At 35.0% G+C, this 25,632-nt stretch overlaps 1 protein-coding gene across 1 annotated transcript in view; it reads right to left on the bottom strand.

Annotated features, from left to right (window-relative positions):
* Positions 1-7,254: 7,254 nt before the first annotated feature.
* The window catches only part of LOC116855276 (coiled-coil domain-containing protein 7-like), a 93,237-nt gene continuing 74,859 nt past the window's right edge, over positions 7,255-25,632 (bottom strand). Inside the window, exons 7-10 of the mRNA XM_032837882.1 lie at positions 23,340-23,465; positions 20,800-20,892; positions 9,915-10,138; positions 7,255-7,388 (exon numbers count right to left, since the gene is read on the bottom strand). Coding sequence (XP_032693773.1) covers positions 10,083-10,138; positions 20,800-20,892; positions 23,340-23,465 — 275 coding nt within the window. The 3' untranslated portion in view covers positions 7,255-7,388; positions 9,915-10,082. The remainder of the gene's footprint in view (positions 7,389-9,914; positions 10,139-20,799; positions 20,893-23,339; positions 23,466-25,632) is intronic.

The raw sequence follows: 25,632 nt of genomic DNA, 5'->3' as shown, positions 1-25,632 counted from the left end.
CACAAAAACAGACACATAGATCAATGGAACAGAATAGAGAGCCCAGAAATAGACCCAAATCTATGGTCAACTAATCTTTGACAAAGCAGGAAAGGATGTCCAATGGAAAAAAGACAGTCTCTTCAACAAATGGTGTTGGGAAAATTGGACAGCCACATGCAGAAAAATGCAACTGGACCATTTTCGTACACCACACACAAAAATAGACTCAAAATGGATGAAGGACCTCAATGTGAGACAGGAATCCATCAAAATCCTTGAGAACCACAGGCAGCAACCTCTTCAACCTCAGCTGTAGCAATTTCTTCCTAGGAACATCGCCAAAGGCAATGGAAGCAAGGGGAAAAATGAATTTTTGGGAATTCCTCAAGTTCAAAAGCTTTCACACAGCAAAAGAAACAGCCAACAAAACCAAAAGACAACTGACAGAATGGGAGAAGATATTTGCAAACAACATATCAGATAAAGGGCTAGTATCCAAAATCTATAAAGAACTTGTTAAACTCAACACCCAAAGAACAAATAATCCAATCAAGAAATGTGCAAAAGATATGAACAGACATTTCTTCAAAGAAGACATACAAATGGCCAACAGACACATGAAGAAATGCTCCACATCACTTGGCATCAGAGAAATACAAATCTAAACCACCATGAGATACCACCTCACACCAGTCAGAATGGCTAAAATTAACAAGTCAGGAAATGACAGATGCTGGGGAGGATGCGGAGAAAGGGGAAACCCTCCTACACTGTTGGTGGGAATGCAAGCTGGTGCAACCACTCTGGAAAACAGCATGGAGGTTCCTCAAAAAATTGAAAATAGAGCTAACCCTACAACCCAGCAATCGCACTACTGGGTATTTACCTTGAGAATACAAATGTAGTGATCTGAAGGGGCACATGCACCCAAATGTTTATAGCAGCATTGTCCACAATAGCCAAACTATGGAAAGAACCTAGATGTCCATCAACAGATGAATGGATAAAGAAGATATGGTGTATATATATATACAATGGAATACTATGCAGCCATCAAAGGAAATCTTGCCATTTGCAATGACATGGATGGAACTAGAGGGTATTATGCTTAGCAAAATAAGTCAATCAGAGAAAGACATTTATCATACGATCTTCCTGATATGAGGAAGTTGGGAGGCAATGTGGGGGTGGGGTTTGGGAGGTAGGAAAATAATAAATGAAACAAGATGAGATCAGGAGGGAGACAAACCATAAGAGACTCAATCTCACAAAACAAACTTAGGGTTGCCAGAGGGATGGGGGTAGGGAGAGAGTGGTGGGGTTATGGACATTGGGGAAGGTATGTGCTATGGTGAGTGCTGTGAAGTGTGCAAACGTGGTGATTCACACACCTGTAGCCCAGGGGCTAATAATAGATTATATGTTAATAAAAAATAAAAAAATTATAAAAAAATCATGAAGGAAACGGGATAGATCAGAACCAACACCAAGGAGATAGACTATTGTTAAAACTTATTAGCAACAGCTATATGCCAACAGATTAGGCAATCTGGAAGAAATGGATGCATTCCTGGAAACATCAACTACCAAGACTGAAACAGGAAGAAAGAGACAATCAGAACAGACATATAACCCACAAGGAAATTGAAACAGTTAATCAAAAACCTCCCAAAAATAAATCAGTAGTCCAAGGCCAGATGGCTTCCCAGGGGAATTCTACCAAACATTTAAAGAAGAAATAATACCTAATCTACTGAAGCTGTTTCAAAAACTAGAAATGGAAGGAAAACTTCCAAAATTGTTTTATGAGGCCAGTGGTATCCTGATACCCAAACCAAAGACCCCATCAGAAAAGAGAATCACAGACCAATATCTCTGATGAACATGGATACCAAAATATTCAACAAGATCCTAGCCAATAGGATTCAACTGTACGTTCAAAGGATTTTTCACCACGACCAGATGGGATTTATTCCTGGGCTGCAAGGCTGGTTCAATATTTGGAAATTAATCAACATGATAGAGCACATCCTCTCAATTGATGCAGAAAAAGCATTTGACAAAATACGGCATCCTTTCCTGATTAAAACTCTTCAGAGTATAGGGATAGAGGGAACATAATTCAGTATCATAAATGCTATCTATGAAAAGCCGACAGAAAATATCATTCTCAATGGGGAAAAACTGAGAGCTTTTCCTTTAAGATCGGGAACATGACAGGAAGGCCCACTCTCACCATTATTGTTGAACTTAGTACTAGAAGTCTAAGTATCAGCAATCAGACAACAAAAAGAAGTCAAAGGCATTCATATTGTCAAAGAAGTCAAGAGCTCTCTCTCTTTGCAGATGACATGATACTTTATGTGGAAACCCCAAAAGACTCCACTCCCAAATTACTAGAACTCATTCAGCAATTCAGCATGGCAATATACAAAATCAATGCCCATAAATCAGTTGCATTTCTATGCAACAACGAGACTAAAGAAACATAAATTAAGGAATCAATTTCATTTCCAACTGCATCATAAACCATAAGATACCTAAGAATAAACCTAACCAAAGATGTTAGGTTATATTTCAGAAACTACAAAACACTTCTGAAAGAAATTGAAGAAGACACAAAGAGGTGGAAAAACATCCCATGCTCATGGGTTGGAAGAATAAATATTCTTAAAATGTCTAATGATGTATTGTATGTTGGGTACCTGAACACAGTAAAAAAAAAAAAAGTAGATGTGGTGTATATATAGTAGAATATTATCCAGCCACAAAAAAGAATGAAATCTTGCCATTTGCAACAACATGGGTGGATCTAGATGGCATAATGCTAAGTGAAATAAATCAGTCAGGGAAAGGCAAATGTCATATTATTTCACTCAGATGTGGAATTTAATAAACAAAACTAATAAAGAAAAAAGGAAACAAAACAGACTCCTAACTACAGAGAAGAAACTGGTGGTTGCCAGAGGAAAGGTGGGTGTCGGGATAAATGAAATGAAATGGATTAAGCGTAAACTTATCTTTATGAGGATTGAGAAATCTGTAGAATTATTGAATCTTTATATTGTACATCTGAAACTATATAACACTGTATGTTAATTATACTCCAATCAAAAAAAAAAAAAAACTAATTCATTTTCTACCAAAGAGAAAGAGAAAGAGGGATTTTTCTCTCTACCAAACAGAGAAAGGAAAGAGAAAAATCACTGTAACTAGGTGCACTTTAGAGGCCAAATGATCACCTTTCTTTATTTTTTAAAAGATTTTATTTATTATTTGACAGGGAGAGACACAGCAAGACAGGGAACACAAAGCAAAGGGAGTGGGAGAGGGAGAAGTAAGCTTCCCGCTGCTGAGCAGTTAGCCAGATGAGGGCCTTGATCCAGGACCCTGGGATCATGACCTGAGTTTAAGGGAAGATGCTTAATGATGGAGTCATCCAGGTTCAGTCAAAAGCCCCCAAGTGATCACCTTTTAAATACCAAGTTGTGAAAGGAATTATACATGAAGTAGAAATAAAAGGCATCTGAATTGCCAAAGAAGAAGTCAAACTCTCACTCTTTGCTGATGATATGAGACTTTATGTGGAAAACCCAAAGACTCCACTCCAAAACTGCTAGAACTCATACAGGAATTCAGTAAACTGTTAGTATATAAAATCATGCACAGAAATCAGATGCATTTCTAAACACCACCAACAAGACAGAAGAAAGAGAAATTAAGGAGTTGATCCCATTTACAATTGCACCCAAAACCATAAGATACCTAGGAATACATCTAACCAAAGAGGCAAAAAGTCTGTACTCAGAAAACTATTAAGTACTCATGAAAGAAATCGAGGAAGACACAAAGAAATGAAAAAACGTTCCAAGCTCATGGATTGGAAGAACAAATATTGTGAAAATGTCTATGCTACCCAAAGCAATCTACACATTTAATGCAATCCCTATCAAAATACCATCAATTTTTTTTCAAAGAAATGTAACAAATAATCCTAAAATTTATAAGGAACCAGAAAAGACCCCGAATAGCCAGAAGAATGTTGAAAAAGAAAGCCAAAGTTGGTGGCATTACAATTCTAGACTTCAAGCTCTATTACAAAGCTGTCATCGTCAAGGCAATATGGTACTGGCACAAAAACAGACACATAGATCAATGGAACAGAATAGAGAGCCCAGAAATGGACCCTCAACTCTAGGGTCAACTAATCTTTGACAAAGTAGGAAAGAATGTCCAATAGGGGGGAAAAAAAAAGTCTCTTTAGCAAATGGTGTTGGGAAAATTGGACAGCCACATGCAGAAAAATGCAACTGAACAATTTCCTTACACCGCACACAAAAATAGAATCAAAATGGATGAAGGACCTCAATGTGAGAAAGGAATCCATCAAAATCCTTGAGGAGAACCACAGGCAGCAACCTCTTCAACCTCAGCTGCAGCAACTTCTTCCTAAAGACATCACCAAGGGCAAGGGAAGCAAGGGCAAAAATGTACTTTTGGGACTTCCTCAAGATCAAAAGCTTTTGAACAGCAAAGGAAATAGTCAACAAAACCAAAAGACAACTGACAGAATGGGAGAAGATATTTGCAAATGACATATCACATAAAGGGCTAGTATCCAAAATCTATGAAGAACTTATCAAACTCAACACCCAAAGAACAAGTAATCCAGTCAAAAAATGGGCAAAAGTCATGAACAGACATTTCTGCAAAGAAGACATCCAGATGGCCAACAGACACATGAAAAAGTGTTCAACATCACTCGGCATCAGGGAAATGCAAATCAAAACCACGGTGAGATACCACCTCACACCAGTCAGAATGGCTTAGATTAACAAGATAAGAAACAACAGGTGTTGGCGAAGATGTGGAGAAAGGGGAACCCTCTTAGACTGTTGGGAGGAATGCAAGCTGGTACAGCCACTCTGGAAAACAGTATGGAGGTTCCTCAAAAAGTTGAAGTGATCCAGCAATTGCACTACTGGGTATCTACCCTAAAGATACAAATGCAGTGATCTGAAGGGGCATGTGCACCCAAATGTTTATAGCAGCAATGTCACAATAGCCAAACTATGGAAAAAGCATAGATATCTATCAACAGATGAATGGATAAAGAAGATGTGGTGTGTGTGTGTGTGTGTGTGTGTGTGATGGAATACTATGCAGCCATAAGAAACACAGATCTTGCCATTTACAATGACATGGATGGAACTTTAGAGTACTATGGGAGGCGAAATATGTCAATCAGAGAAAGACAATTGTATGATCTCACTGATATAAGGAATTTGAGAAACAAGACAGAGGATCATAGGGGAAGGGAAGGAAAAATGAAACAAGATGAAACCAGAGAGGGAGACAAACCATAAAACACTCTTAATCTCAGGAAACAAACTGAGGGTTGCTGGATGGGAAGGGCGTGTGAGGAATTGGGTGGCTGGGTGATGGACATTGGGGAGGGTATGTGCTATGGTGAGCACTGCAAATTATGTAAGTGATGAATCACAGACCTGTAACCCCTGAAACAAATAACACATCATATGTTAAAAAATAAATATATGTATCAAAATTAGTTTACAGCTTACCTGAAATACATCTGAAATCAAGCTGAATTGTTGGATTAACAGAGGGATGGATAGTTCAATGTATATGTGATCTAATAAATACAACAAAATGGTCATTGGAGAATTTGATGGTGATTGTTCTATATGATTCTTCCAACTTTTCTGTACATTTGAAATGTTTTATTAAATATTGGAAGAAACATAAAAAAAGAATTTTATGTTGTATATGATTTGTTACAACTCATCTTTCAAACTCTAAGGTTGTTTAAAGAAATATATTCTGTAGGTAGGTAAAGTGATATAAAGTATTTCCCTGTACCTAGGTCTTATATTTTTTCAAAAATTGCTAAGCTGATGGAGTATGTATGTATTCGACTTAAAAATTTTTCTGTGTATCATTGAGAGGCACCAAGAATGTTATAAAAAATCACTTTAAATCTATCTCTGGGATCTACAATGACTGTATATTTTGTACTGAGCCCCTGTATATGAAAGATCAAATTCTTAAATATAGAAATTTAAATTCCTATTGATTCTTTCCAGTAAAACATTAGCCTATCAATATAAACACATTTGAGATGATACAATAATTTTGGATACTGGAAAAAAATCCAATTTAATACATAGGTGTATTATTTCATTTAATTTTATTTCATTTGGATTTTTAAGTAGATAAGAAACCAAAATAATAATTAATATCTATGTATAGTAAAAGTTGACAACATATTTTAAAAATAAATAAAACAGTGGCACCTGGGTAGTTAGTTCAGTCGGTTAAGCCTCCAACTCTTTAAAAAATATTTTATTTGTTTATTTGACAGAGAGAGAGAGAGCACAAGTAAGCAGAGCATCAGGGAGAGCGGGAGAGAGAAGCAGGCTCTCTGCTGAGCAGGGAGCCTGGTGTGGGGCTCAATCCTAGGACCCTGGAATCATGACCCGAGCTGAAGGCAGCCACTTAAGCAACTGAGCCACCCGGGCGCCGCATGCATCCAACTCTTGATTTCAGCTCAGGTCATGATATCAAGGTCATGGAAATCGAACCTGGCCTCGGGCTTCCTGCTTGGCACAGAGTCTGCTTGTCCCTCTCCCTCGGCTCCTCCCCCACCTCACGCTCTCTCTGTCTCAAATAAATAATCTTAAAAAAATTAAAACAAATTTCCACATAATTAGGAGCATATTATATCAGCATCAGCATGATCATCCATCAATCTCAGGGCCAAAAGGGAAAACAAGATCACATAAAGACACTGGACTACTACTCATTCAATATTTATAAGTTTTTTCCTTATTCTTTTCAATATTCCTTTTAGTACTAGCATCAATTTAACTTGATATTCATTACTAACAACATTCCCATACAGAGTATGTCCTTAGAGTTTATAAATCTTTCATAGTTCAACTACAGCTAGTGGTATGATTTGTAGTTTTATTAAATATTTACCTATGATTCGTAGGTTTACTAAATATTATATAAGGAATAAAGACCTTGTTGTGACCTCTTCAATGAATTTCCAGTTTTAATGTGAAAAAGATAAAGCAAGATATTTTCTAAATTTAAATTATTTTACCTGGAAGTGTAAGAAATGTATGAAGATGACTTTTTTCTATATAACATCATATAAAATGTATTTGCAAAAATATGACACTTAAATAAACATGACATTATCAAAACATGCATTGATCAAATTTTATTTAATTTGTTTTGCATCACACCTGAAGATATTACAGGACTATTAGTGAATAGAAGCAAGCTGGAGCTTCAGCATAGAGCTCCTTTCTTAACATCAGCAACAAAAAAGCTTTGCTCTTGAGTTTCAAGTTTGTTCCAGATGGTAAAGAAGAATTCTGAAAATAAACCAAGTAATTAGAACTTTCATTTAATTCAGCCTCTAATATACACACATACATTTTTGAAACCTTCAGTTTTATGTATCTCTTGTTATTAGAGCATATGTTACATTAATTGCATGCCATTTAAAAAATATTATTTGGAACTTTTAGTTTTCAAAATCAGTGATCTTTCTCTCAATGCCAAAAAGTTGATTTTAGCTGGACTTTGGGAAGGACTCACACCTTCAGCAAATTATATAGTTAGGCTTCTCTAAGCCACCTTTTTGACGAGGACTTGGTCTGCTTTTAGCAAAAATACTGTTCAGCTAACTTGGTAGGAACGCTCCTACACTTGATGTCTCCTTTTGCAATTTCATATTGACTTCATCACTCTGCTCATTGGCTGTAAATCCCCAGCTCTCTTTGCTGTATTTGGAATTGAGTTCAATCTCCGTGCCATATTCAAGTAGTCCTGAATAAAGTCATCAAAAACTAATGATGTACTCTATGGTGACTAACATATCATAATACAAAAAATAAAGCCTTCATTATCATTTAAACAAACGTCAGAATAATTTTTTAACAGCATTGTTAAAAAGGGAAAGGGCTTGCCTTATTTTTTATTACAGCCAAAGCCTTCCAAAGGTATAGATCCTACTCACTTTTGCCTTAATTCTGGTCTAATTTGAAGAATTAAAATATTATTCTTGGTTGAAACTGACATTGTCTACTCTGTATTAAGGCACATCCTGCTACTGTAAAAAAGCACTACATTTTATCCAACAACACTGTTCAAATACTATTCCTGCCCCTACTTCTCCAGGGATCTGTTTTTACTTATGCCAGTCATTAATCAACAAAAATATTTCCTATATATTTTTCTGAATAGTTCACTGCCTTCCCAGGTCCTGATTAACTCTTGGATCAGTGATAAATTTTGAGTAGTGCTATCCAATATGGGAACCACAAACCACATATGGCTATTTAGATTTAAACTAATTAAAATTAAAGATCTAGATTCTTAGTCACACTAGCCACATCTCAAGAGTTCAACAACTGCATATGACTCACAATTCCCTTATTAGAAGGCACAGGTACAGAAAATTTCCATTATCACAGGAAATTCTACTGGGGAGTGCTATGGAGCTAAAGTTGTAATTGACACGAAAGAGGTGGTTTGGGAGAATTTTTTTAAATGGAGCCAGTAATAGATTGAATTTGTTCATTGAATTTCCTCTTCCAGTAGCTCTAAGATCTGGATTTTTAAAGAGTCAGCTGCAATTATTTGTATATGGTTCTGAGTATTCGTTGATTCCCCTTATATCATCAAATAATAAGCGGCATGTTTCTCAACTCTGGCAGCACATTTGAATCACCTACAGAGAATCTGGTTTAATTGGTCGGGGGAAGGGAACAGAGAATTAGTGTTTTCTAAAAGCATTCCAGATGAATTCTATTTTGTAAACTGCCTTGAGAAGCACTAAATTAGCATATATGTTAGCTCATTTAATCAAATGATTACATAATATATATGGCACTGTTATCTGGGTAGTCCATAGGGGAAAACTGAGAAGCTGGAATGGATGCAGTTTAAGTAATCCCAGCAACTGCCATTCATGAGTACAGATTGCTATGTTGGACTAAAATTTATGTTAAAAATTAATTCTTGAGAGAAACATAAAATTCACATTGCTCACTACCCAATTATTTGGCAACTTGCAATAACAATTTTACTATTCGTTTCTGCATATATTCTCTCCAAAACCCTCACAACAGTTGTTAACATGTCTCATTCTTGTATTACCTCTGGGATGTTTCAGTTTCAGAAAATAGATAATCAGTCATTAGTGAAGAATCATTCCATTTATTTTCTACTAGCTGATACTTTAAGCTCAATTTATGATTTCCATTTGTCATATAAGCTATGTGTTTTTTACTACTGTGTAAATTATAAACATTATCTTTAAATGAGATATTTTAGAAAATAACCTTATTTCATTAATTTTTCCATTTTATGTTTCTGAAGAAGTCTATTTTTTCTTTAATTTTTGACACAAAATGGAACTCCATGTACTTAGATTAATATCAATGTTCAGTGATCTAATTTTGGCAGAGATGTGTGTGTGTGTGTGTGTGTATTCAAATTTCAAAAGGATATTTTATAAATTTAAATACTCATGTCATTAATAATCCAGATTGGATTTAAGACCATGTCATCCAATAGTATTACTCTCTCCAGGGCACAGGGAAAATGATGTGGTTAAAAATAATATTTTAATGTTATTAACATTGATTGGCAAGAATCATGTCTTTAAAATTATTAGCACTTAAATTTTGTGCCATTTCAAATTCTACAAAATATGCTCTATCAGGTTATTGTCATGAGGCATTTATGTTTACTTCCTCTCCTTTTTGAAATTTGTTGTGCAGTGTTCAAACATTAACATTTGAATAAGCTGAATATTTTAATCATTCATCATTTAAAATATAACTTTTTTAAAATTAGAAAAAAGAGAAAGCATTGCAAACATTCAAACTTACCTGCTACCAACTAAACTCCTCCATAATCCGGGTCTACCCTATTTATGTAGGGTATTTCTCACTATTGTTCAATAAGCACCATCCTTTCAAGTTAGTGTTATTTTCATAAAGCTTCCACATTTGCACATTTCATTGCTATTTGCTCATGTTGCTTATCTTGACCAGAACTTAGTTTTTCTCAAAAATAGGGACGTGGTAGAGATTTCGGGCAGCAGAATGTGGCACTTTAAAGAAAAGTTATTGTGTGATTATAAAAAAAAGTGTAATTTCATTATAGTTGACATAATTTTTATTATATGTGACATATGGAAAACATTATTATATATAAATAATAGTAACACTGGAAATGGAAATGGAAAAGCAGTACATGAATCATACAAGTACGTAAACCTATGTTTCTATAGAAATGATACTGGGACCCCTTAACTTAGAGCAATATAAATAGAGTACAATGCTTCTTCAAATTTAGCCTATGTCAGAATCACCCAGAAAACTTGTTAAAACAGATTGCTGGACTTGAACCCTAATGCTTCTGATTCTGTAGCTCTGAGGTAGGGCACAATAATTTGTATTTCTAATATATTCCTAGTTGATGCTCCGGCTGTTAGTCTAGAGACCATACTTTGACAAGCATTGACAGAGAAATTTTAAAAATTTCAAATTCACTGGAATATTGTTTTTTTTTAATACATATGATATTTATCCTTAATATACTTATGGTTCTTCAAAAAATCAGTTTTAACTGAGAGACAATTTGTGTACTGCAAAAGAAAGGGGTCATAAAATTAGTGTTAGGGAGCAAATAGTGGCAATTCCTTTTAGGCAGAAGACTCATGTTTGAGCTGATAGAGATCAAGACTGGAGTCTAGAATAGCTATTTATTCAAATGATGTTTGTAGCCACATTGTTAGAAAACTGAAAACAACCAAAGTGCCCATTTAACTAACACAGGGCTAGTTAAATAAACTATGGTATGCTCAAATATAAAGGACTTAAAAAGAGGGTTGATTTTAACAGAAATAGAAAAAAAAATCCTAAAATTCATATGGAACTCTTAATAACCCTAAATAGACAAAGCAATCTCAATAATAACAAAGTGGACTCATCACATTTCCTGATTTCAGTCTATTTACAAAGCAGTAGTCTTTAAAAATTACGGTAGTGGCATAAGAATAGGGATCTAGACCTGTGGGACAAAATAGCCCAGACATAAATACATATATAGTCAAAAATTTTTGACATGGGCACCCAGAATATACAATGGAGAAAAGGAAATCTCTTCAATAAATGTACTGGAAAAACTGGAAATCCAAATCTAGAGACTGAAATTGCAACCCTGTTTTATACCACTCACAAAATATGAACTCAAAATTGATCAAAGACTTAGAGGTAAGACCTAAAATTGTAAAATTTCTAGAAGAAAACAAAATTTAGAAGATCGTTGACATTGGTCTTTGCAATGATTTCTTGCAAAAGATACCATAAGTAGACAACAAATAAACAAGTGGGACCACATCAAACTACAGAGCTTCTTAATAAAGGAAGCAATCAATTGAAAAGGCAACCTACCATTGGGGAATAAATATTTGCAAGCCATATGTGTAGTTAGGGGTTAATATCCAAATTATAAAGAACTCCTATAACTCAATAGCAAAAAAGCAAATATTCCAATAAGAAATAGGCAAAAGAATGGAATAGATTTTTTTTCCAAAGAAGACATAGATAAGGCCAATCAGTATTTGAAAAGTTTCTCAACACCACTCATTATCAGAGAAATGCAAATTGAAAGCAATATATCACCTCACATCTATTAAGATGGCTATTATCAAAAAGATAAGAAATAACAAATGTTGGCAAAACTGTGGAGAAAAGGAAACTTATACACTGTTGATGGGAGTGCAGATTGGTATAGCCATTATGGAAAACGGTTTGGAAATTTTTTTTTAATAAAACATAGAGCTAACATGATTCATCAATCCCATTACTGCGTATATAGCTGAAGGAAATGAAATCTGTATCTTGAAGAGATGTCTGCAACCCCATGTTCATTACAGCCTTACTCCTAAGAGCCAAGATATGGAAATAACTAAATGTTATTTGGCAGTTATTTGGATAAAGATAATATGATACACACACACACACGCACACATGCACACATGCACACACACACACGTTCATGCACACACACAGGAATATTATTTTCAGCCATAACAAGGGTGTAAATCTTGTCAATGCCACATGACTAACTCTAAAGGGATTTATGCTAAGTGAAATACATCAGAGTGAGAAAGACATACACTGTACAATCTCACTTAAATAAGTAATCTAAAAAAACCCAAACAAACCAATATCATAGAAATAGTAAATAGAATAGAGGTTGCCAGGGACTGGTGGAAGGAGGAAACAGGGTGATATTGTTCAAAAGGTACAGAATTTCAGTTATAAGAAGAGTAAGTTCATAGGATCTAATGTACAACATGGTAACTTATAGTTAGTAATATGGTATGGTATATTTGAAAGTTGTGGAAAATAAATCTTACATTCACACCACACACAAAAAATCACTAACTATTTGAGGAGATGGATGTGTTATCTTTTCAAAATTTAGTTATTAACTTTTAATGGAGAAAAAATTGATATATATTAGCCTCAGTACAACGTAGTGATTTGATATTTCTCTACATATTACAAAATGATTACTGCAATAAATCTAGTTAACTTCCAACACCATACATATGGTATATGTCTTTTTCTGACTTACTTCATTTAGTGTAACACTCCCTAACTCTATCCATGTCATTGCAAATGGCAAGATTTTGTTCTTTTTTATGACTACTATTCTATTGTGTATATATACCACATCTTCTTTGTTCACTCATCAGTCGATGGACATGGCCTGTTTCCATAATTTTGCTATTGGAAATAATGCTGCTATAAACATATGGATGCATGTGTCCCTTCAAATTAGTTAGTATTTTTGTATTCTTTGGTAAATACCTAGTAGTGCAATTGCTGGATTGTAGGGTAGTTTTATTTTTAAGCTTTTGAGGAACTTCTGCACTGTTTTCCACAGTGGCTACACCAGTTTGCATTCCCACCAACAGTGCAAGAGGTTTCCCTCTCTCCACATACTCGCTGACTTCTATTGTTTCCTGTGTTGTTAATTTTAACCATTCTGACAGATGTGAGGTGGTATCTCACTGTAGTTTTCATTTGTATTTCCCTGATGGTCAGTCATACTGAATATCTTTTCATGCGTCTGTTGGCCATCTTCTTTAGAAAAATGTCTATTCATGTCTTCTGCCCATTTTTTAACTTATTTGTTTTTTGGGTGTTGAGTTGTTATCAGTTCTTTATATATTTTGGATACTAACCCTTATCAGATATGTCATTTCCAAATATCTTACCTGTTACATTGGTTACCTTTTAGTTTTGTTGTTTCCTTTACTGTGAAGAAGGTTTTTTATTTTATTCAAGTCCCAGTAGTTTATTTTTGCTTTAGTTTCCTTTGTCTCAGGAGACAGACCTAAAAAGGAAGTTGACATTGGCTATGACCAATGTCAAAGAAGTTACTGTCTTTGTTGTCTTCTAGGATGTTTATGGTTTCAGGTCGCACATTTAGGACTTTAATCTGTTTTGAATTTATTTATGGTGTAGGAAAGTGGTCCAGTTTCATTCTTTTTGCATGTTGCTGTCCAGTTTTCCCAACACCACTTGCTGAAGAAACTGCTTTTTTTTTTTTTTTTTTAGTAGGATATTCTTCCCTGCTTTGTCAAAGATTGATTGACCATAAAATTGTGGGTTCACTTCTGGGTTTTGTATTCTATTCCATTGATCTATATGTCTATTTTTCTATTTTATACTGTTCAGATCACTACAGCTTTGTGATAAAACTTGAAGCCCTGAATTGTGATGCCTCCAGCTGTGCTTTTCTTTTTCAGGGTTGCTTTGGTTATTTGGGGCCTTTTGTGGCTCCATACAAATTTTAGGATTGTATGTTCTAGCTCTGTGAAAAATGCTGGTGGTATTTCGATAGGGATTGTATTAAGTGTGTAGATAGCTTTGAATAGTATATACATTTTAACAATATTTGTTAACCCAGAAAGTCTTTCCATTTCTTTGGGTCATCTTCAGTTTATTTTATTGGTGTTTTATAGTTTTCAGAGTACAGGTCTTTCACCTCTTTGGTTATGTTTATTCCAAGGTATCTTATTTTTGGTTCTATTGTAAATGGGATTCCTTAATTTCTCTTTCTGCTTCTTCATTATTGGTAAATAGAAATTCAACAGAATTCTATATGTTGATTTTGGATCCTGTGACTTAATTCCTTTATCAGTTTGGGCAGTTTTTTGCTGGAGTCTTTCAGGTTTTTTATATAGAGTTTCAGGTCATCTGCAAATAATGAAGGTTGAACTACCTCTTTGCCAATCTGGATGCCTTTTTGTTTTCTGGTTGCTGAGGCTAAGACTTCCAGAGCTATGTTGAATAAGAGTGGTGAGAGCAGACATCCCTGCCTGTTCCTGACTGTAGAGGAAAAGGTCCTTTCATATGTTCCCCATTCACAGTGATATTGGCTATGAGTTTTTCATATATGGCCTGTCTTATGTTGAGGTGTGATCCCTCTAACCCTAGTTTGTTTAGAGTTTTTATCATAAATAGACATTGTATTTTGTCAAATGCTTTTTTTGCTTCTATTGAAAGGATCACATGGTTCTTAATCTTTTTTTTATTAATGTGATGTATCAAGTTGATGGCTTTGTGAATATTGAACGATCCTTGCGCCCAGGAATAAGTCCCACTTGATCATGGCGAATGATATTTTTTAATGTACTTTTGGACTCAGTTTGCTAGTATTTTATTGAGAATTTTTACATCCATGTTCATCAGGGGTATTGGATAGTTTTCTTTTTTAGTGGTGTCTTTATCTGGTTTTGATATCAGGGTAATGCTGGCTTCATAGGGTGAATTTGGAAGTTTCCCTTCCTTTTCTATTTTTTAGAATTAAAAAGAAGTATTAATTCTTTTTTAAATGTTTGGTGGTAGAATTTTCCTGTGAAGCCACTTGGCTTTAGACTTTTGTTTTGGGAGTTTTTGGATTACTGATTCAATTTCTTTGCTGAATATCAGTCTGTTCAAGTTTTCTGTCTTCCTGTTTCAGTTTGGGTAGTTTATATGTTTCTAGTAATTTATCTGTCTCTTCCAGGCTTTCCAATTTGTTGGCCTGTAGTCTTTCATAATATTTTCTTATAATTGTATTTCTGTGGTATTGGCTGTTTATTCCTATTCTCTCATTTGTTATTTTATTTATTTGGGTCTTTTTTCTTTTGTTAAGTCTGGCTAGTGGCTTATCAATTTTATTAATTTTTTCAAAGAAACTATTAATTTTAATTAATTAATTTTTTCAAAGAAGCAGCTCCTTGGGGCTCCTGTGTGGCTCAGTTAAGTGTTTGGCTCTTGATTTCTGCTCAGATCATAATCTCAGCTGGTGGGATGGAGCTCAGTATTGGCTCATCAGTGTGGAGTCTGCTTGTCACTCTTCCTTTACTTCTCTGCCAGTTCCCATCCACTTGCTTGATCTCTCTCACTCTCTCAAATAAATAAATAAATAAATAAATCTATCTTTTTTTTTTTCCTTTAAAGAACCAGCTCCTAGTTTCTCCTTTTTTTTTTTTTTTTTAAAGTTTCTATATCATTTATTTCTGCTCTCATCTTTACTCTTTCTTCTGCTGGCTTTAGCTTCATTTGTTGTTCTTATTTCTGTTTCATCCTTTACATCTTAGGTTAATTTGTGTATTTGAGACTTTTCTTGCTTCTTGAGGCCTGTATTGCTATAAAATTCCCTCTAGGACTGGCTTTGCTGCATCCCAAAGGTTTTTAGACTGCTAGGTTTTCATTTTTATTTGTTTCCATGTATTTTTAAAAATTTCTTCTTTGATTTCCTGGTGGACCCATTCATTATTTTGTAGTATATAATTTAGCCTCCATGTATTTGTGGTCTTTCCAAATTTTTTTCTTGTGGTTGACTTCCAGTTTCATAGCACTGTGGTCAGAAAAGGTTCATGGTATGATTTCAATGTTTTTTATTTGTTGAGGCCTGATTTGTTACTTAATATGTAATCTATTTTGGAGATTGTTCCATGTACAATTGAAAAGAATGTGTATTCTGCTGTTTTAGGATGGAATGTTCTGAATATATCTGTTGAGTCCATCTGGTGTGTCCTTCAAAGCCACTGTTTCTCTGTTTTTCTGTTTGGATGATCTGTTCATTGATGTAAGTGCAGTGTTAAAGTCCTCTTGTATTACTGTATTACCGTCAATTAGTTTATTTTTGTTATTAACTGAATATATATTTGAATGTTCCCATGTTGAGTGCCTAAATATTTACAATTATTATATCTCTTGTTGGATTGTCCCCTTTATATTTATATTGTGTCACTTGTTACAGTTTTTGTTTTAAAGTCTATTTTGTCTAATATCAGTATTGCTACTCTAGCTTTCTTTTGGCATCCATTGTATGATAAATGTTTCTCCACTCCCTCACTTTCAATCTTCAAGTGTCTTTAGGTCTAAAATAAGTCTCTTATAGGCAGCATAAACATGCACCTTTTTTTAAATCCATTCTGTCACCCTTTGCCTTATTATTGGAGCATTTAGTCCATTTATATTCAGAGTAATTATTGATAGATATGTATTTATTGGTATTTTATTACTTGCTTTGTCATTGTTTTTGGAGATTTTCTCTATCCTTTCCTGTGTTTGTCATTTGTAGTCTCTCCTTTCCACTCAAAGAATCCCCTTTAGTATTTCTTGCAGGCCTGGGTTGGTGGTCACAAACTCCTTTAGTTTTTGTGTGGGAAACACTTTCTCTCTCCTACTATTCTGAATGATAGCCTTGCTGGATAGAGTATTTTTGGCTGCTGATTTTCCCATTCAGCACTTTGAATATGTCATGTAACTCTTGGGAAGTTTCTGCTTAAAATCTCTAGCTAGCCTTATGGGGTTTCCTTTGTATGTATGTTACTGTCTTTCTTTAATCTTGCTGCTTTTAAAATGTTTTCTTAATCACTATATTTTTGCAAATTTAATTACAATATGTGTTGGTGTTGGCCTGCTTTCATTGTTTTTGTTGGGGGTCCTCTATTCCTCCTGTATCTGTAGTCTGTTTCCTTCTTCACACTAGGAAAGTTTTCAGCTGTGACTTCCTCAAATAAATTTCCTGACCCCTTTTCTCTCCTTCTTCTATAATACAAATGTTATTATATTTGATGGAGTCACTGGGTTCCCCACTTTTGTTCTCATATTACATAATATGGAATGTTCAGCTTCATTATTTTACATTATTCTGTCTTTTATATCACTTATTCATTCTACTACTTCTTTTAGCCTTGTGTTGTTCATTGCAACCAGCCCATTTTTTTTTTTTAAGATTTTATTTATTTATTTGACAGACAGAGAACACAAGTAGGCAGAGAAGCAGGCAGAGAGAGAGAGAGAGAAGCAGGCTCTGCACTGAGCAGAGAGCCCGATGCGGGGCTCGATCCCAGGACCCTGGGATCATGACCTGAGCCGAAGGCAGAGGCTTTAACCACTGAGCCACCCAGGCGCCCCACAACCAGCCCATTTCTAATCTCAGTTATTGCATTTTTCCTTTCTGACTGATTCTTTTTTTAACTCTTGGGGTAAGAGCCTCCCTGAAGTCTTCCATTCTTTTCTTAAGCTCAGTGAGTAGTCTCATGATTGTTGCTTGCTTTAAGTTCTCCATCAGGTATGTTACTTGTATCTTTCTCACTTAGATCTCTAGCCATGGCCTTATACTGTTCTTTCATTTGGGATAAATTCCTCCATCTTTATATTTTGTCTAAGTCCTTGCCTTCTTCTCTGTGTTAGAAAAGCCAGAAACGTCTCTTGCTCCTGAAAATAATGGCCTTATGGGGAAGAAGTCATATATAGTGCTCAGGGTCTGGTACTTCAGGGGATGTCTTTGATATGTGCTGCATGTTCTCTACTGTTGTGTTCTGGCTGCTCTATCCTTCAGGCTAATTTTCTGCAGAAGCTCTCCTTGACCTCTGTGGACAGTGTTTTGTCCCTGGCCTGAGTGTGGTGGTTAACTAATAACTACATTATATTTTATTTTCATTTATTTTTATAGTGTTTATTCTGTGCTTAGATATAAAGCAATACACAGATAAGAATACACTTTCTTCCAAGTTACCCTTATATAGTTCAGAAAAAAATGATGTTTGTGATAGACACACACACATACATATATATGTGAGCTTAGAGAAAATGGTAAGACAAAAAGATAATATATGAACAAGTAATGAATCTAGGTATATATAAGCTATATGAAAATTCCTTCTGGATTTCCTTCAATTTCTCTGTAAATTTGAATTGATGGAAAAATTTTTAAAAAATTAAAATCCTATTGTACAAAAAAACTTCTACAATAACAAAAGCAACTAACAGAAAAATAAGCAAAGACTATAAATAGGTAATTCATGGAGAAAATTAAAATAGCTAATATTAAAATATGCTTAGTTCTCATTAAATATAAATAACCCTCATTCAAGAAAAAAAACATTTTTACTAACATTTATTATTTTTATTATAAAATATAAATAATTTTATATTTACATAAATAATATAAATAATGTATAATTTACCATTTAAACCATTTTTAAGTGTGTAGTTCAGTGGCACTAAGTGCATTCACACTGTGTAGTCATTACCAATGATCTTCAGAACTTTTTCATCTTGCAAAATTGAAACTCTACCCATTAAGAAGTAATTCTCCATTCCCATTTCCCCAGCTCCTGGCAACCATCATTCTACTTACTGTCTCTATGAATTTGACCATATGAGGATACTTCACTCATGTAAGTGCAATCATACACTGTTTCTCCTTTTGTGATTGGCTTACTCCACCTAGCATAATGTCTTCCATATTCATCCATGTTATGTGCTATAACATACTGTTATCAGATTTTCTTTCCTTTTCAGGCTGAATAATATTCCATCACATCCATATGCCATACTTTTTTAGTTCATTCATCACTGTTGGACACTTGAATGACTTTTATCTTTTGGCTGTTGTGAATGATGTCGCTATAAACAAAGATGCTTTCATGTCCCTGCTTTCATTCTTTTGGGCATATATCTGGAATGGGAATTGCTGAATCATTTGGTAATGCTTTATTTAATATTTTGAGGAATAACCATACTATTTTCCATAGTAGTTGTACCATTTCACATTCTTACAATTAGTAGGAATCCCAATTTCTTCATATTCTCACCAATGTTTATTTTCTTTCCTTTTTTCCTTTTTTGTCTTCATAATAGCGATCCTGGATATGAAGTGATATCTCATTGTTGTTTTGATTTTCATTTCCTTAATGAATAGTGATGTCTACCATATTTTCATGGGCCTATTGGCTATCTGTATCTCTCCTTTGGAGAAATGTCTGCTAAAGTCCTTTTTCCACTGTTTTATAAAGTTTTTTGTTTTCATTGTTGAGTCTTTAAGAGCTCTCTATATATTCTGGTTGTTAACTGCTATTCAGATATATGATTTGCAAGTTTTTTTCTCCCATTCTGTGGATTTCCCTTTTACTTTACTAACCTTGCCTCTTGATGAATAATTTTTACATTGTGATAAAATCTGTCTTTCTTTGTTTGGCTGCACCTTTGGTGTTGTACCCAACAAATTATTATCAAATAAAATGCCTTAGATTTTTCCCTACATTTTTACCTAAGACTTTTATAGCTTAGCACTTGGTTTTAGATCTTTCATCTACTTTGAACTATAAGGTAAGGTATAAGATAGGGATCTCATTTCACTCTTTAGTATGTGGATATCCAGTTTCTCCAGTACCAAATTCTCCTTTCCCCATTGAATGGTCTTGGTATCCTTGCCAAAAGTCATTTGACCATATATGTGGTGCTTTCTTTGTTCTCTATCCTCTATCCTTATTTTGTATGTCCGTCTTTATGCCAGTACCACACTGTTTTGCTTACTGTTGCTTTGTAGTAAGTTTCAAAATAATGAAGTGTGAGTCCTCCAGCTTTGTTATTTTTCAAGATTATTTTGATTATTCAGGATCCTTTAAGATTCCATATGAATTTTAGCATAGAATTTTTTTATTCTTTAGAAAACATTCCTGAGATTTTGACAGGTATCACACTGAATCTGTAGAACACTTTGTATAGTATTGATATCTTAACAATATAAAATGTTTCGATCTATGAAAAGTCTAGTGCTGGCTATGATGCTGGGATACGAGTCTTTCATGAATTTACAAGCAGAATTAACTATGATCATTTGAAAAGTAATTTGATTTATATATTAAATAAAAAACATAGATACCTTTAATACATGTTTACATGCTCTATTTTATAGAAATATAATCTCCATGGTGTGTATATATACACACACACACACACACACATGGTGAAATTTATTGTACCATTGCCAATAACAGCAAAAAGTACATTGATAAAAATCTAAATGTAATTCAGTAGAAGAATGGTGAATAAAATATAGCACATTCACATTATAGAATACCATAAAGCAACTTAAAGGTATGATATAAAAAAGAAATCTATATTACCAATTTATCTATATTGGAGGTAAGTAGGATCCATCCAAATGATTCTATTATGTATAGAACCAGCAAACTTAACATATATAGTTGTGTGTCTGTGTATGTGTGTGTGTGTGCGTAACACATGTTTAAAGAAAGCTTTAGAAAAATATACTTGACTCATTGACTCATGGTTGTCTGGGAAAGGGAGTCCATAGGTTTAAGGTGATTGGCAAATAGAAACAATGGAAACACAGTATAAAGTTTTATTTCATTTGTCTTTATATAGCAGTGATTTTTTTTACCTTCATAGATAGGTTTTCTAGTTGTAGAGATTATAGAAGGCAGAGTATTCGTAAATCCAACATGTTTTTTTGAGATAGAATTTTTTGGATGCCCTAAAAAATGAAAATAACAATATTATCTTAGAAATGTCCTGATTTTAACTTTTAAACATTTATAATAAATCTTAACCCACTTCTAAAGCACAGTTTCCTTAAATTTTAAAAAATAATTTAGAAGACCTTTACTAACACACTTATTTTCTCTCTTGTTTTTCCTTGTTGGTCATTTGATATTTATAAACAAAACCAGTAAGAGTGCAAATCCAGAAAAAGAAATAATAGAAATAGTGTATGTAAAAATACCTGAGGAAGAGCTTTTTTTAAGTATTACAATAAAAAACTACTTTAACAATTAAATTGATAAATTCTCATATAAAATTTTTATATAAAACAGAATATCTTTAAAAAATTTTATATAACCACAGTGAAAAAACTAGTGCTCGTGGTTTCTAAACAGACATGTTTAGAAATACTATCATCATGATACATATTTTGAACACTGTTAAAAACAAAATAATGTAATAAAGAAAATAGTTTCAGTATGTTCAAGAAAAATATGCTAAAATAAAAAGCAGAATGTGGGACATTTAGATGATGTTTTCTCAAAGTTACTGGGGAAAATTTACTAAATTAATGTGTTGAATTTCTACAATATATGTCTTACAGAGAAATAAAACATTTTGAATTCTTCCATTTCCTTAAGGCAAGTGTTTGCTTAAGAAATGTTTATGTCATTATTTTTAGATTAAAAGGCTTGATTATTTGATGAAAAATAAAAACATTATGATAGAATCATTTCTATTCCATCCACAAAAAAGATTACTATTACTATTCTCTTATGAATAGAAATTTAGATCGTAGATTATTCAGACTATTTCTTAGTTCTTATTCTCTTCCTCTTTTTTGTTTCTTTAGGCAACATTACTGCTTATAATTAACACCCCCATCAAAGAGAAAGCTGTAGCTTAGGAAAAAAAAAAATGGGGGCACTTGGGTGGCTCATCGATTAAGCATCTGCCTTCAGCTTTGGTCATGATCCCAGGGTCCTGGGATCAAGCTCCATGTTGAGCTCTCTGCCCAGAGGGGGAATCTGCTTCTCCTTCTCTCACTGATTCTGCTCCTGCTTTCTCTTTCTCTCAGTCTCTAATGCACGTGCTCGCTCTCTCTCTAATAAATAAATAAAAATCTTGAAAGGAAACCCTAACTTGTAGGTAAACTAGGAGCTAAATGAATGGAAAACAGTATTATAGGTGATATGAAGTAGGTGAATCTGACATTGTCTGGCAGTTAGTAGGAAGGCAAAGATAGCTTATCTGAACATAAAGAGCATATTATAATTAATTTTTCTAATTTCAGAGAAGACTTATTTGCCCAATCTGCCTTACTTCAGTTAATAGTCAAATTTATTTTATTTCTGAGGGGCGCCTAGGTGGCTCAGTGGGTTAAGCCTCTGCCTTTGGCTCAGGTCATGGTCTCAGAGTCCTGAGATCGAGCCCTGCATCAGACTGTCTGCTCAGCAGGGAGCCTGCTTCCCTCTCTCTCTCTGCCTACTTGTGATCTCTGTCAAATAAATAAAATCCTTTAAAAAATTTATTTTATTTCTGAATTACACTTCCACAGAATGGGAAAAGGCAACCAATGGGTATAATGGTAAGAGATAAAGATGCAGAGTTAGAAAGACAAACTGGTGAAAGTATTGGTAGTATATATAATTATTTGGGGCTTTAGAAAATATAATAGGCCAAATAATAATCTACATTAAAAAAAAAAACCTTTGAACTCAGTATCTATGGGAAATACAGTAGGGTAATGATTAGATAATGCCTCTGGAGCAATGATAAGGAATGGATTCTCTAAATTAGTTCCTAGATATTAATGGATTAGATACCTGGGGAGATAGTAATGAAGGGAAAGGGAAAACATGTTTATTTTCCTTCCAATCTACTCTCATGTTGAGTCTCTGTATTGCAGATCCTACTTGGGATTGTACAAAAAGGGAATATATAAATCTAAAACAGAGGATTATAAAATGGGTTTATCATAATGGTGAGCAAGAATGGAAGGTTGAGTGGGACACCTGGGTGGCTTATTCAGTTAAGCATTTGACTCAAGTCATGATCTCAGGGTCCTCAGATTGAGACCCACATGGGTCTCCCCACTCAGCAGGGTGTCTACTTGAGATTCTTTCCTTTGCCCCTCCCCCTGCTCAATGTGTATTCTCTTTTTCTCTCTCTCAAATAAATAAATCTTTAGGGGAAAAAAAAGGAAGGAAGGAAGGTTGTGAAAAAACATGGAGCTCCAATTTATTGGTGGCAGGGAAGAAGAGCTATGCCAGGGACACTACTCATTCACTAAGAATGCATACATGTTAGGTAAGCTTAATCAGTGTTTATTTTCACTTATGGTTAGCAAAACTGGTTATATGACTAAGGATAGTATGATCTGGTTATTTCCACACAATTAAAGTTTTACTAATTTAAAAAAATCACATTGTACATTACCTGAAGTTTCTTTATTCAACGAAGGAAGCTGGATGGCTTTATAAATGATTGACCCAGCCCTGGAGGTTCTATGATTTGCTTTTGGAGGTTCAGTCACATGGGGTGAAGTGTACTCATAAGGTTCTTCTAGAAATATTTAGAAAATACGCTAGCTATAAGATGGATTACATTTGTAACTGATTTTGATACACAGTAAGTTAGCTGCCAATAAAATGGAAATAACTAAAAATGTTTTGAGATGATTAATTTCACTAATAAAGAAATACACATTAAGAAGGATAGTTTTAGAGATCAGAACTAAGTAAAAAAATTCACCAAGACCACCTATTATAAATTCCATTTCTATGAAATGTCCAGTGTATGGAAATTTATAGAGACAGAAATTAGATTAGCAGATTATGGCTTGGAGTGTGACAATTTCTCTTTCACACAGTGAAAATATTCTAAAATAAAACATGATGATGAAAGCATAACTCTGTGAATGTACTAAAAACCACTGAATTACACACTGTAAATGAATGAATTGTATGGTATGTGAATTATATATTGATAAAGCTATTAAATTAACATCTGAGGGGTGCCTGGATGGCTCAGTGGGTTAAGCCTCTGCCTTCAGCTCATGTCATGATCTCAGGGACCTGGGATCGAGCCCCACATCAGGCTCTCTGCTGGGCAAGGAGCCCGCTTCCCCCTTTCTCCACCTGTCTCTCTGCCTACTTGTGATCTCTCTCTCTCTGTCAAATAAACAAAATCTTTAAAAAAAAATGACATCTGATTTTCTATCACAAACAATGAAGGCCAGAAGCCAGTGGGATGACATATTAAAAACTCTGAAAGCAAAAATTCACAACCAAGAATTTAATACTCAGCAAAATTATTATTCAAAAATAATAATAGGTAGGAGGAGGAGTCAAGATGGCAGAGAAGTAGCAGCTGAGACTACTTCAGGTAGCGGGAGATCAGCTAGATAGCTTATCTAAAGATTGCAAACACCTACAAGTCCAACGGGAGATCGAAGAGAAGAAGAACAGCAATTCTAGAAAAGAAAATCAACCACATTCTGAAAGGTAGGACTGGCGGAGAAGTGAATCCAAAGCGACGGGAAGATAGACCACGGGGGGAGGGGCGGGCTCCCGGCAAGCGTTGGAGCAACGGAGCACAAAATCAGGACGTTTAAAAGTCTGTTCCCCTGAGGGACATCACTCCAGAGGCTTAACCGGGGTGAATCCCACGCGGGGTGAGCGTGGCCTCAGGTCCCGCAGGGTCGCGGAAGGATCGGGGGTGTCTGAGTGTCACAGAGCTTACAGGTATTAGAACGGGGAAGCCGGCTACAGAGAAAGAGCCGAGGAGTGAGCTCTAAGCTTGGGGTTACCTTGAGCCGGTCGCAGGCTCGGTCAGCTTGGAGCGCGGCCGGAGGCCAGGGTGATGGGAGTAATTGGGCGCTGTTCTCTGAGGGCGCACTGAGGAGGGGGGCCCCGGGCTCTCGGCTGCTCCGGGCTGGAGCCTGGGAGGCCGCCATCTTCATTCCCGTCCTCCGGAACTCTACGGAAAGCGCTCAGGGAACAAAAGCTCCCGAAAGCAAACCCGAGCGGATTACTCAGCCCAGGCCCCGGTAAGGGCGGTGCAACTCCGCCTGGGGCAAAGACACTTGAGAATCACTACAACAGGCCCTTCCCCCAGAAGATCAACAAGAAACCCAGCCAGGACCAAGTTCACCTACCAAGGAGTGCAGTTTCAATACCAAGGAGAGCAGCGGAATTCCGGAGGAGGAGAAAGCGAAGCACGGAACTCATGGCTTTCTCCCCATGATTCTTTAGCCTTGCAGTTAATTTAAATTTTTTTTCTTTTTCAATTTTTTTTCTCTTCTTCTGATAATTTTTTTTAACTTTTACCCTTTTCTTTTTTAACGTTTTTTAACTAGTTTATCATATATATATATTTTTTTTTCCTTTTTATATTTTTTCATTATTGGTTTTCTTTTTTTAATTGTTTCTTTCTTTCTTTTTTTTTTCTGAACCTCTTTTTATCCCCTTACTCCCCCCTCACGATTTGGGATCTCTTCTGATTTGGCTAAAGCATATTTTCCTGGGGTTGTTGCCACCCTTTTAGTATTTTACTTGCTCCTTCATATACTCTTATCTGGACAAAATGACAAGGCGCAAATATTCACCACAAAAAAAAAAAGAACAAGAGGTAGTACCAAAGGCTAGGGACCTAATCAATACAGACATTGGTAATATGTCAGATCTAGAGTTCAGAATGACGATTCTCAAGGTTCTAGCCAGTCTCGAAA

This window comes from Lontra canadensis, unplaced genomic scaffold, assembly GCF_010015895.1.
Source record: "Lontra canadensis isolate GAN:19392208 unplaced genomic scaffold, GSC_riverotter_1.0 scaffold100, whole genome shotgun sequence".
Classification (NCBI taxonomy): Eukaryota; Metazoa; Chordata; class Mammalia; order Carnivora; family Mustelidae; genus Lontra; species Lontra canadensis.
This window is presented reverse-complemented; position numbering and strand designations above follow the sequence as displayed.